The sequence below is a fragment of the Prionailurus bengalensis genome, chromosome B4, assembly GCF_016509475.1.
Source record: "Prionailurus bengalensis isolate Pbe53 chromosome B4, Fcat_Pben_1.1_paternal_pri, whole genome shotgun sequence".
Lineage (NCBI taxonomy): Eukaryota > Metazoa > Chordata > Mammalia > Carnivora > Felidae > Prionailurus > Prionailurus bengalensis.
Genome location: NC_057358.1, coordinates 34,775,042 through 34,788,496, shown reverse-complemented (window position 1 = coordinate 34,788,496; position 13,455 = coordinate 34,775,042). Strand labels below are relative to the sequence as shown.

The 13,455-nt window shown below is 43.1% G+C and overlaps 1 protein-coding gene across 1 annotated transcript in view; it reads left to right on the top strand.

Moving 5' to 3' along the window:
- The first annotated feature begins 347 nt into the window (after nucleotides 1-347).
- LOC122473289 (cat eye syndrome critical region protein 2) overlaps nucleotides 348-13,455 on the top strand; it is a 180,704-nt gene continuing 167,596 nt past the window's right edge. The window contains 1 exon segment of the mRNA XM_043563606.1: nucleotides 348-793. Coding sequence (XP_043419541.1) covers nucleotides 668-793 — 126 coding nt within the window. The 5' untranslated portion in view covers nucleotides 348-667.

Here is a 13,455-nt window from a genome sequence, read left to right as displayed (position 1 = left end):
GGTGGGAAAGACCCTTATTGTCCTCATTGATCAAAGTCATTAAACTTCTCAGTCCCAAACACCTGGAAAACGGAGTGAGTATCATGGCAGTTCATGAGGTGCACCATGCTCCCTTCAAGTCACACTCCTCTTTTTTCTTGGGGTGCTCAGTTCCCTCTCCCCTCCCCCTCTCTTCCAGTGCAGCTGTCCGGACTGGGGGTGGGGAGTGGGGGCGGGGGTTGTTGTTGTGGTGAGGGCAGCCCCGCCCCCTCCTCGTGGGCGGCCCCTCCCCCAGGCCCTCTGTTCGGCCCCCTCCCCCCGCCCCCCCCAGCCCCATCTGTTTTCCCCAGCGGTGAGATGATTATATTGTATGGTACTGGGGGCGGCCGCAGCCGCAGGATGGGGCGAGCGCGCGGACCCCGTCGGCAGCCGGAGCAGCAGCCACCTCAGTAACTCGGGCCCTCGAGCCGCCGCCCCCCGCCCGGGTCGCCCGCCCTCAGCTCATGCACTCGCCGAGCGGCGGCAGCAGCGGGAGTAGCAGCCGCCGCCGCCGCCACCCCCGCCCGAGGAGCTAAGGAGCTGCGCCGCGGCGGGAGTCCGAGGCGGGCGGGCGAGCGGTGCGCGGGCAGCGTGGGGCCGCCGAGGCGCGCTTGGGGTTCGGGGCCGCAGTCACCGCCGCGCCTGGGAGATGTGCCCGGAGGAGGGCGGCGCGGCCGGGCTGGGCGAGCTCCGCTCCTGGTGGGAAGTCCCGGCCATCGCGCACTTCTGCTCGCTCTTTCGCACCGCGTTCCGCCTGCCTGACTTTGAGATCGAGGTGAGTGGCCGCGAGGAGCGGGCGAGGTGGCGCACCCCGCGTCCCTTTCTCCCCTGCCCCCTCGGGAGTCCCGAAACACCGTGCGGGAGGGAGCGGGGCACGCGGAGACTTTGGCCGGTAGTCCGCAACCGGAGGAAGGGCTCGGAGGTGGGGGCACGAGGCGCGCCAGGGCCGGAGCGCGGCCGGGGGCCGCGCCAGGCTCCCCAGGGGACGCCAAGTGCGGGCGTCCGGGCTCGGGACGTTCGCTCGTGGCCGCCGTGCCCACCCGCGCCTTCCGGGACTTGGCGAAGCGGGCGGCGAGGGGGCGGGGGCGGAGTGCGCTTTTGTGGGAGCGGGACCCGGTCGGCTCTCCCGGGACTTCTCGGGCTGGAGGCTGTGTGTGGGGAGAGTGCGTGCGCGCGCTCCCTGCCCGGTGCCATTGAAGCGGCGAGCCAGCTGCTCCGGGCGGGGACGGGGTTGCGGGCTGGATTAACTCCGACCGGGCGGGGAGGCGGCCTGCGGTCGGTTGGGGGAGGGGTCTGTCGTGCCGGGGAGAGGCTCGCCCTCACTTCGGCGGGCGCGTGGAGGGGCAGTCGCACTTTGCAGACTGCCGGAGGCCCGCGACTCTCGGGGGCGCTTTGGGTTAACTTCGGGCAGGCGGAGATGGGGGCCCGGGCTCGGGGGCGCGCTCTCCTCCGGGGAGCCGCCCGGCGCTCAGCCCTTGCCCAGAGCTCCGAGGCTGCGGAGAGAAAGTTTAGGACTCCGTTATTCTTTAACAGCGCCTTTCCTTTCGGAGCATACAGCCCTCTTTATTCGCGGACCTCGGGAGCTCTTTGAGTTGATTTCGCCACCATTATCCCTCCAGGCGGGCGTGGAGTAAAGGGATGGCTTTTCTGGCCAGGCCGAAGGTGCTTTCAAACCCGAGGCTTTGTGATAACCGGACTAAAATCAGGGGGTCCTAGTAGCAGGGATGGTGGCGGGAGTGTGAGGAATGGAATGTATTCGATGGCCCCGACGAGCAACTAGCCCTAGCAGCATCCATCCTTCTTTCTTTTATTTTTATTTTTGGAAGGGGGTGTGAATATTTGATTGGTTAGCAGGTTGAATTGCCTGTCCTCCTATGGCAGTATATATGTATTCACTTAATCACCTTTAGCCTTGGACAAAGGTAAATGGAAACTGTTGGTCAGTTTTTCTTTTCAGCTCTGCCAATGAGTTCGCCAATGGAGTAATCAAAATAAGAATTAACTCTTTAGGAAGAGCAAATCGTTGTTGTTGCCTCCCCACCCCCACCTATCCTACTTTCTGCCATTTTCAGATTGATTTTAATTCGTTTAATCTTGAGGATTTTTGCCTTACCTTTATTTTTAGATTCAGTGTTGTTTGCGGAAATATCATTTGCTTCTCATATGAATGAAGTGTTGGGACTTGCTGTTGTTGCAGAGTTAATGAAATTGGAAAATAAAAAGATCAAAAGGGGTACGGTGGGAGAATGAAGCGGAATGTAGGCTGATAAACTAGGACCGCTCACTGGCTTTTGGCGATTCTTCGTTCCCGAAGCTAATTAAAACAATGTGATTAAATCGTAGGCTTCTGTTTTTAGGAAGATGTAATAACTTGGGCATTTTAGATAGCATCATAGCGTTTGTTTTCAAAGTTTGAACGTTATTGTAGCAAGCATGACTTTAACTAAAAATTTTAGTAGGGTAAGTGTTTGAAGAAGAGAAACAAGGCCACAAAAATGAAGGATTTGGGAATGCTTAAAGTCAAGAGATGTTTAACAGTTATTCTGATAATCATGTTTTCTTTTAGTTGGCATAAAATCGTGAGTAGTTTAATTACATCCTGCTGCTCAAAATGGTGGCTGTCGTGGAAGGTGTTGCTTGTGACCGACTGTGCCATCTTGGGTGCTGGCAAACTTGCCCCATAGACCATTTTCTTCCTTGCAAGATAATAAAATTGAGGTGATGTTGAATTACAAGTTTAAAGCTTAAGGGCCCAGTCTAAAACTACTGTGGGAAAATTCATCTTTCAGAATCCATATAGTCCCATTTTGTTGACGGAAAAATAGAGGTAACTAATTTTGTCTTAAATTGTTGTGGATATCTAGAGTAATCTATAAATAACTTGTTTTATATTCTAAGAAATAAACTTATGGATTCTAAGTATTAGCTGGTATAATTCGTAAAGGAAATGTAAGCTGACCAAAGAGGTCAAATTTGTGTGTTTAATAGAAATGAAAAATCATTGTTATAGGGGAATAATTTGGGCTCTTTTAAATGACTGTCTTTTCTTTTGATTGGAGAGGTTCTTGGAAGTGACACTATTGTTTTTGAAGTGCATGCTGTGTGAAATACATGCAACACGAATGAATGTTTGAAATCTATATACACGTTTTTTAGAACTATCCATATCTGTTTTTATTAGATGTTCAGTAGATGGATAACAAATGATAGGGACTTTTAACCTCTGCAGTTCTTGTGTAATTCTCTCATGTAAGGTATGTTTTGATACAGTTAATGCAAATGGTGATTTAAAATTTTCATCAGTTATCAGAAATAAAATTAGCCTGTTTTTTTTTTGGCTTCTAACAAATTTGACTCAGTGATGGTGCAGAACTCACTGAAAACATCAATTTTAGTTCAAGTGTAAAGCAAATTTATTATTTTTCTTAGATGATTTTTTAATTTAACAGTTGATTGTCCTGACGGTTTAAGAAACAACCCCTTGGTTAGAGTGTATAATGTAATGGAAGGCCATTAAAGCAAGCAGACAAAAAACCAATTCTGATGCTGAGTCGTACCTGTTAGGCCAACTGAAAAGCCCTACCATCTTTAATTTACTGTAGCTTTAGAAGGTAAAAATGATGAATAATACCAAGTGGTAGAAATTGTATATCAGCTTTTTTAGGAAATCAGTTTTCAGCTATGGGGATAGATCTTGTTTTACCCTTGACCACCAAGCTGAACTAGATTTATAGAAACTTTAGGTAGTAGAATTAGAATCCTCAAGGACTTGGCTTCCATTTACCTAGAGTGAAGTAATCTCTTAAATAGGTGAAGGGCTGGGAGGATTCATGATGCAATTCTGCAACTCCCACTCATAGAACTGGTCCCCAAAACATGGATAGTTTTATTTTTGCTTATAAAAAAGTCCTTTTACTCTGTTAATCAACCTTGAATGTACAGGGATTCTGTAATCATCAGATGGAAAATCTGTGAATGTATGGATAATGTTTCAAGTTCAAAATTTCTGGTGTTAAAAATAATGCAGATAATTATATAAAACTGGAAAATGATAGCACACTGTAGGTAAGAGAATTAAAATCACCCATAATTCCTCCACTCAGAGATAAAAGCTGTTAACTGTTAACTTTGTATCCCTCCATTCAGGGATAAATGCTATTAATTGTTAACATATTTAGAAATTCCCAAATATGCTCACAATGTATTTGTGCCTTAGATTAGGTATTTTTATTTTTCAGTTGAAGAGATTGAGGTATAACTGGGCAACAATAGGTTAATGACACTGAATTCTGTAGTTGGTGTTACGGAAGCACACCTACTACTAGGTGCTTAACTTAGAACTGGGAGATTGCCAAAGAAGCTCCTAACTCACCTCCTTTGCATCAGAAGATTATCTGTTAATAGTTCAGAACCACTTCATTTAAATCAAGTATTTTACAATTGTTTAGCATTCCAGTGGGTTAGGTTGGTTAAGTTTTGTCTTGATTTGAGAAATGAAGAATTGTGACTTGACCATTTAATGATAATTTAAAGCTAATTTTTTTCTTCCCTACCAGGTGTTCTTTATGGTGACTATAGGGGTCTTGATCAAAGTAAGGGAAGGGAATATAGAATCATTTTCAACAGTTTGGTCTGGAGTTAATAGTGATGGGTGTGGGGTTGGGGGCAAAAATCCCATCACAAACATTTTGGGAATATTTTCCTCTAGAGAAGAGAGCATGGTGCCTCTAGGTGGCTCTTTGAAAATGGGCATGTAGAATTATCTGAATGGTTTGTATATTAGCAACATGGTAAAAATAATCTGTCCCATCTACTTTTTCCCTGAGCTGCTTGCTGTTGAGTACAGAATCCTTTGCCTTCTTTGGTTGTATGATAGATAAAGTCCCTCACCTAATGGGCATGATGACCTGGGGTCACTATCTTTAATTCAGATTCCTGAGTTCCAGTCTTCGTGTTTCCTTAATCAAGGGCACCATGACATGAATTATTTTTATTTTTTTTTTAATTTCTTATATTTTTAAGTAATCTCTACACCCAATGAGGGGCTTGAACTTGGGACTGTCAAAAAACGAGAGTCGCGTGCTCTACTGAGTCAGGCAGGCTCCCCAAGGCATAAATTATTATTAAGCATAGAAAATAAATAATTAGAATTGCTGAGAGTAACTTATTAGTATAAACCAGTCATATCAGCAGTTCCTTAAGCCTGGGCCCATTGTTGGGCTACAGGAGATTTTGTGTTGGTATACATACGTGTACTTTGCTGGAGGAGAAGGCCTGTCACTTTCATCAAATTCTGAAAGAGGTCCCCAACCATACAAAGGTTGGAAAGCCCTGAACTAGATGAAAGAATAAGTAAACCTTGAATAAGGGAGCCAGAAACCTAGTTTTAGGACATAAGATGCCTTGCACTAGGAGTTAGAAACTTGAATTCTTACTCTAATGGTGCCACTTACTAGCTTTTTGACCTTGGGCAGGTCAGAATAGCTTAATGATAAATGACACTTATATACTACTTGGTACATTTTCTAAATGTTTTTTCACTTATTTATTTTAGTAAGCTCTATACCCAACCTATAGTTTGGACTCACAACCCTGAAATCAGCAGTCACCTGCTTTACCAACTGAGTCAGCCAGCTGCCTTCAAATGTTCTCATTTAATCCTTGGCTTGCTTGCTTGCTTGCTTGCTTTTTTTATTAAAAAAACAAACAAACAAACAAACTTTTTTTTAATGTTTTCATTTATTTTTGGGAGAGAGACTGAGCACGAGCAGGGGAGGGGCAGAGAGAGAGGGAGACACAGAATCCAAAGCAGGCTCCAGACTCTGAGCTGTCAGCACAGAGCCTGATGCGGGGCTCGAACTTGTGACCCGCGAGATCATGACCTGAGCCGAAGTCAGATGCTTAACCGACTGAGCCACCCAGGCGCCCCGGCTTGCTTGCTTTCTTTATAAAATGTTTATAAATATATTTTATAAATTTTTTAAAGTTTTGTTTATTCTGAAAGAGAGTGTGCTCATGAGCAGAGGAGGGGCAGAGAGAGAAGGAGAGAGAGAATCTCAAGCAGGTTTTATGCTGACATCAGGGAGCCCAGTGTGGGACTTGAACTTGTGAACTGTGAGATCATGACCTGAGCCAAAATCCAGAGTGGGAGGCTTAATGGACTAAGCCACCCAGGTGCCTCATTCCTTGGCTATCTTTAACCATCACTAGGAGATAGGAGTTATCCTTATTTTATTTTATTTTTAAAGTTTATTTATTTTGAGAGAGAGAGGGCATGCATATGAGCTGGAAAGGGGCAGAGAGGGAGAGAGAGAATCGCAAGCAGGCTCCTGTCTGTAAGCACAGAGCCTGATGTAGGGCTCCATCTCAGGAGCCATCAGATCATGACCTGAGGGGAGAGATCAAGAGTCAGACACTTAACCAACTGAGCCACCCAAGTGTCCCGTTATCCACCTTTTATAGATGAGAGGCTGAGTTGCTTGCAGACCGACTCTCACCTGGATTAGGTTCTTTCATAACAAATTCTGTGCTGTTGCTACATCATTCTTTATATTTCATTATGTAAAATGAAGGGCTATACCTGTAAGTGATGGCTGGGCTTCCATAGTACAAATCTTGAGTTCTTTGATTCTTAATAATGTGGGGTACAGAAGATACTTTTAAAACTTCTGCTCAAGTAAGTACAGAGTCACGTTCGTGATTTCATTTCTTTCAGCAGGTATTTATTGAGCATCTATGTGCTAGGCACAGTGTATTAGATAATGGAGGTACAGATCTGAACGTAACACAAAAATACCTATCCTCTTTCCATTAGAAGGAGACAGACAGTAAATGAATTGGTATAGTATGTCAGAGGTTAAGAAACAAAGCAGTATGGAGGTATAGGGAGGCCCAGTTGAGGGAGTGGGTTGTAATTTAAAATAGGTTGGTTAGTATGGCCTCACTCAAGAAGATGACATTTGAACAGGACTGAAGGAGATGAGTGATTTAAAATGCTTTAAAAATTAGTATTTTGTGACACTGTTCTATTTAACGTAAGATACCAGATGATAAATATTTTCTGAAGATTCAAAAATCTGTTCCTCCTCTGAGGAATAAAGCTCAAAAACAGATGTGAATTACAGAGTGGCAAATCTTTATGCAGTTTGAAATCCTGAAAGAGGAGAATGTTCTGTCAGAGCAGGTCTGTCTCCAAAAGTGAAGGACGCCTGGCTGGCTCATTCAGTAGAGCATGCGACTCTTGGTCTTGGGGTTGTGAGTTCCAGCCCCACATTGAGTGTGGAGATTACTTAAAAATTTATCTCTTTCCAGAAGTGAAAGAGATTCCCTTTCTGCTTATTTTGAGGGGGTGGGGGGCATCTTTTTTTGCCAACCATGTGAAGCTTCAAAGGGGTAGTTGGGAGCTTCTGCAGTTGCAGAAAGGGCAATACCCTCTCATCTCTGAAGGACAGCCTGTGTTACCATCTGGCTGGCTTTATGACGGAAGTTCAGTACGGTGTTGCTTAATTTTCTGGAACATAGTTAGGATAGCCGAAAATACACTTTGGCACCATTTGGTACAGCGGACAGTCTGCCCTTTGATCAGGAGAGGCTGGGCTGGAGTCTTGCTGTGTGTTAGGAGTCAGAAAGAAGAGCACTGGCACAGTGCTGAGAAACTGCAAGTGCAGAGGCTGATTTTGGTACAAATTCAAGTGTGGACAGAGCCGAGGGGGACAGAACCACACGGCTTCCAAACTATGTGGTTTTATAGCTAGTCGATGTGATCGAACATAGTCTCCGAAGGGATCAAGCAGAAAGTCAGAAACCTGGATCGTGGGCCTGTCTCTGTCATTAACTTGAGTTAGGATCTCAGGCAGATTTTTGGTTTCAGATGCTCCATACATATAATGGGAATTTTAGGCTAGATGATTCTTAGGTTTTTCCTAGGTCTTAAGTTCTGTCATTCTAGGAGTGTTTCTCACATGCATAGCACTATTAATTGATCCAGAAAATCACCGACCTCACTTGTTAGGATCAGAGTTGTGACCTGTGTTAGGATCCATGTTTTACAAATTAATTTTGTACCAGATGAAAGCCGCAAACCTGTACTTCATGTGTTTGTGAATTATATGAACTTCTTTTTCTGTGGAAATCTTGTCTGCAGTCATGTTACTTTGAAAGTAGCTTTTAGGGCTTGATGAGTAGTTAAGACTTTGTATTTTGAGACCAGAAGGAATTCTGGAGGATGAAGATCTTCAGTTATGTTATTTTCCCTTCATTTTTGTTATATTTAACAGCATTCATACTTTGAACTTTGAATGAGATCCAGTTAGAGCTTTTAGGCATGTGGCTCGCTTTTCATTTGATACTGAAATCTTTCTAGATAACTGTGTCGTCCTCCTCTATGTTCATATTTCAGTAGATATTGTTCCTTGGATGCTTTTATTATACTTCTTTACATTAGCCTCTAACCAATATTAATTTATATTGGAAAGCTTTGGAGAAGTCTTTCAGTAATTCTTACAATTGAGAAAAGATTTGTTAGATAGTATTGAGCTCAGGATTCTGTGGGTTTCTTTAATGCTTGAGGTTTCTCAGCTCAGCACTCTTGATATTTTGGGCTAGATAAGTCTTTGTTGTGGAAAGCTGTCATTTGCATTTTAAGCTGTTTAGAGGCATCTCTGGCCTCTACCCTCTAGGTGCCAGTTGCATCCCAGTCATGACAAAATTGTTCTCCAGACATTGCCAACTATCTCCTGGGGGCCCAAATCACCACATTTGTGATTTACTGCTTTAAGGTATAATGAGGGAAGACTTGTTCAGTGTAGGTCATTGTATAAAAGGTACACTGTGAAGAGGGTAAGTTTTTCTTTCTGATGCTAATTTTTTCCCCTAAACGCAAATCTTCAGTATATTTGTATATAAAAATTGAAGGAAGTTAAAGTTGTTCTCAGATATGCATGTCAGTAGTAATTGCACTTGTCAGAAAACTGGGAAGCAGATGTTTTGTTACTATTATTTTTTCTTTCCTGGAGTCATTTAAGGGAAGAAGTGGTTTGGGGGCAATAGAGAGGGCATTGTGGGGCTAACTGGGTCCTTAAAGAAAGGCCTCCCTTTTGCAAAGCCTGGCTGCCTGGCACTGTTGGGGAAGCTGGGTGTTGAGCTATATAGCCTCAGGCTGGCTTCCACACTGCCATTGCCTGTCAGGGCACAGGCTCTTCTTGACAAATCTCTTGAGCCTTGCGTGGTGGTGGACTGTGGGGAGTGGGGGTAGCCAGTTACGACCAGGTCAAAAGTTCAGTGAAACCTAAGTTGAAGGGGGGTGTGTGCGCATATTCCTATATGCTTACATGCCTGAGACGGATGTGTATATTGTTATACAAAGTTTATTCTACCAGAATCTTCAACTTAGAATACACCAATCACAGATTCTTTCTTGAGGTCACTCTAAATATTTTTCTTGATTTCGCCCATTGGATTTTCCTTGTAGGCAAGTATGGCAAAATATTTTATGGATCAAGTAGATTTTCATTTTGGTTTGGAGAAAAAAATGTATTGTGATGGTGACTTAACAGTAAGCTAAGATAGCAGTAAGCTACAGAAAGATACTGTAGAACTTCCAGGGAGATGGTAACATTTATCTGTGGCTTCCAAAGGTGTCTTTCACATAGAGCATCCGTCTCAGACTCCATTTTTGCCATCTTGGGGTATTTGGTCCCCACAGGGATCCAGCACCTTAATTTTTGTTTTTATCTCTTGATTGGGAATGAAGTAAGTCCTGACCATATTATTTTTTCTCTCTTACTCCACATTGTTGTGCTAATCTTCTGATGTCCTAGGTTTGTTTTGGGCTGTGGTGGAGTTAGGTAGAATTTCTGGTCCAAATCAGGATATTAAATTCCAGAATCTGTATAAATAAGTTGGTGTGAAGTCGGTCATGCTGCAGCGAAAAGCAGTTTTCTTCTTTAGGAGGGTGAGTGACCCCTCTGAATAATTCTGTTATGTGCACTGTTTTGCACTTAATTACTCATGTACCCTTTAAAATGGAATATTGTTTATGTAAAAGTATATGAAATACAGTATTTCATTCTCCTTTTTAAAGCCCCTGACCTCATGTGACGTTTATGATTTGGTTGGCTTAAATGATGTCATGTTCTTCTAATCGTCAGCTTTTAGCTTTGATTCTACAGCCCAGACTCTTTAGGAGCAGTGCTGTTCTACTTTTTCCCTAGGGTGGGTTTGCTAGAGTAACTGCCTGACTTGGCAATATGTCACTGAGGCATGTGGCCACCTGAATTAAATGTGTGAATGGTTGTCATAGCAGACTGTGTGCATCCTTCAGTGCCCCTCCCCCCACCCATAACCTCTAAAGATAAGTGAAAATAGAGGAAGTGTTAGGGTCACAATTACACTAACCACTTCATGTTTTTAATGTTGAACATTTAAGTCACCTCTAATTAATAATTCCTAAGAATGGAATAAGTTCTTACAATTAAGAGGCTGTTAAGCAGTTTGGTTGGCCGCAAGACTGTTTTTTTCTTCTGACCAGTTCCTCTTAATGAACACCCCTTCCCTGAGTGTTCATTGTTTCAGCAACAATGGCACTAAGGACAGTTGATTTGCTTGACAGAAAATGTGTTAAATTAACAGATCTACTTCTTTAGCAAATCTTTTCTGTCCCTCCTTCCCCATTGTGTCTCTTCTGTCTCCCTGAAAGGTTGTGTTTGCAGATTCTTTTAGGTGTGGGAGACAATTTCTATAGTCAGTGTCCTGAAGTTCTTTGTTCAGGGTACACTGTTTTATGGGAGAAAGGTGATTTAAAGAAAAATTTCACCTGTTGACATAATTAAGGGATTTAACTTTGGATGTTTTTACACTCTTAGACTGGTATTGATTTGGGTTAATATCCTACACAAATCTATTTTTTTTTCCACATTGTTTCTCAAAGACTTTTCTCCCCTCATTTTCCATTGTGTGGTTAAAGCAGGCCTCCTTACAGGAAGGACATTGGGATTGGGAGTGGAATGTTCTAATTGATATTGGGGATACGTCTGTCCTCATAACACTATATTTTCATCACTTTAAGTGATGGAGCTCATCTTCATAACTGTACTAATTGCTGTACTTGGATTTCTGTAATCTGCAACTCTTTAATAGTGGAATTAAAAAGAAAAGGAAAATCTCAAATCTCAATCAGTCTTCTGTTTATTGTCATTGTTATTAATATTAAGGTTGCAGAGGTATGTGACAAAGGTTGCTATTTTCCACCTGCCCTAGGAAATTATAGTATGTTAAGAAAAAGCAGGTGAGTGGGTGGCAGTGATAGTGTAAAATTGAGTTATAGAGTATATGACTGTGCCAAACGAGTTATAGAGTATATGACTGCTGTAGGAGTGCAGGGGCAGGCAGTGATCATGAATGAAATGCTTCCTGGAGAAGGCAGGATTTGGAGGTTCATAGTGAGTAAGTCAGCACAGAGCTAGCCAGGTCAGAGAGTTCTTTTTTTATAGAGGGCTAATGAAAATGAGGTTGAGGAGTGCCTGGGCAGCCCAGTCTGTTAAGCGCCCAACTCTTGATTTCAGCTCAGGTCATAATCTCACAGTTCATGGGATTGAGCCCCATGTTAGGCTTTGCGCTGACAGCACAGAATCTGCTTGGAATTCTCTCCCTCTTTCTCTGCCCCTTTCTGTCTCTTTATCTCTCTCTGTCTCTCGAAAGAAACCTAAAAAAAAATTTTTTTTAAATGAGGTTGAGAAATATTAGGCCAGACATTACAGCAAGCCTTGAATGGTAGGTTCACTGGTGTTAAACATTTTTTATTCAGGCATTGAAGTGTTAGACAAGAATGACGACAATGTTTCAGGCTAAGAATGTCCTGTGTGCTAAATGTTTTAGATTAAATCTGGTATTGGAAGCTGGGATAGAACAGTGGAGGAAGAGAGGCTGGTTTAATTATTGGGAGTGGAAGGAGCATAAAATGCCAAAGGTAGCAATAATAGGAAAGGACATTCATCACTGGCATTACTGAAGAATAAGTAGGACTATGTGATCAACAATGTTGGGTGCATAAAGAAGGTTGTATCCGTTAAGAATGTTTTTGGCTGCAAGGAAAGAATGCTGTACTAGCAACAACTTAAACCCTGGCACAGCCTGTAACGTAATCTGGAGGAACATGGTTTCTGGCAGGTGTGGCAGCTCTGTAAAGAATACAGCATTCCGCCATTGGTGTTCCTCATGGTCACAGGATGGATTCTGCAGCTCCAAGGTCTGCATTGCTGAGTGATGCAGAGAAGTCACAGGAAAATTACCATGGAAAACAGCCATTGAATTGGTGATTTGAAGAGGTCTGAGGTGACTTCAGAGAAGCCTGTTTGAAAGAGGAGGAGAGGCTAAAACTGCATACTTCTGGAATGAGAGAGGAAAAGAGCTCTTTAGGAATGGTGGAAAAGAAAGAACTTTAAGAAATGTTTTTTTCAAAAATAACATATAGCCATCACAAAATCTCAGTTCTTACATGGTTAACATTTTAATGTACTGAGGGAGTCCATTGTAATTCCTCCCCATTCCTGCCTTTTTTTTTTTTTAGGCCATCCTGTTTCCAAACTCTTGATTTAAAAAAAAATTTTTTTCTTTAACATTTCTTCATTTTTGAGAGAGAGAGAGAGAGAGAGAGAGAGAGAGAGAGAGAGAGAGACAGAGCATGAGCGGGGAGGGGCAGAGAGAGAGGGAGACACAGAATCTGAAGCAGGCTCCAGGCTCTGAGCTGTCAGCACAGGGCCCGACGTGGGGCTTGAACTCATGAGCTGTGAGATCATGACCTGAGCCGAAGTCGGAGACTTAACCGACTGAGCCACCCAAGTGCCCCAACCAAATTCTTAATTTTTTATACTAGCAATCCTAATCCTCTTTTCTTTCTCCCTCTGATTGTTGGGAGGGGGCTGGTAGTTACCCTACCCCAAGATTGTTAGTTGCTTAGTGTTTTAACGATTTTTTTTTTAAGTTTGTTTATTTTTGAGAGAGGGAGAGACAGGGTGCTTGCTAGCAGGTGAAGGGCAGGGAGAGAGAAGGACAGAGAGACAGAGAATCTGAAGCAGATTCCAGGCTTCAAGCTGTCAGCACAGAGCCTGACCTGGTGCTTGAACCCACGAGCTGTGAGATCATGACCTGAGTCGAAGTCAGATACCAACTGACTGAGCCACCCAGACGTCCCCCCACCTTGTTGCTTAGTGTTTTAAACACTTCCTATTTAGTAAAATGAAAATCTGGATTAAGAAATGTACCCTTTTTATCATTAGAATTTTAGATTTGTTTTTGCTTAACTATTGAATGTTCGGAATACTTCAGATTTTAGTTTCTCTCTGTTAAGTATTTAATGATCTGTAAGACTGCTACTTAATGCAATTCTGTGATCCTTTTGTAATGGGCATTTGTGTACAAATAAGATAGTTGGGTATTAAT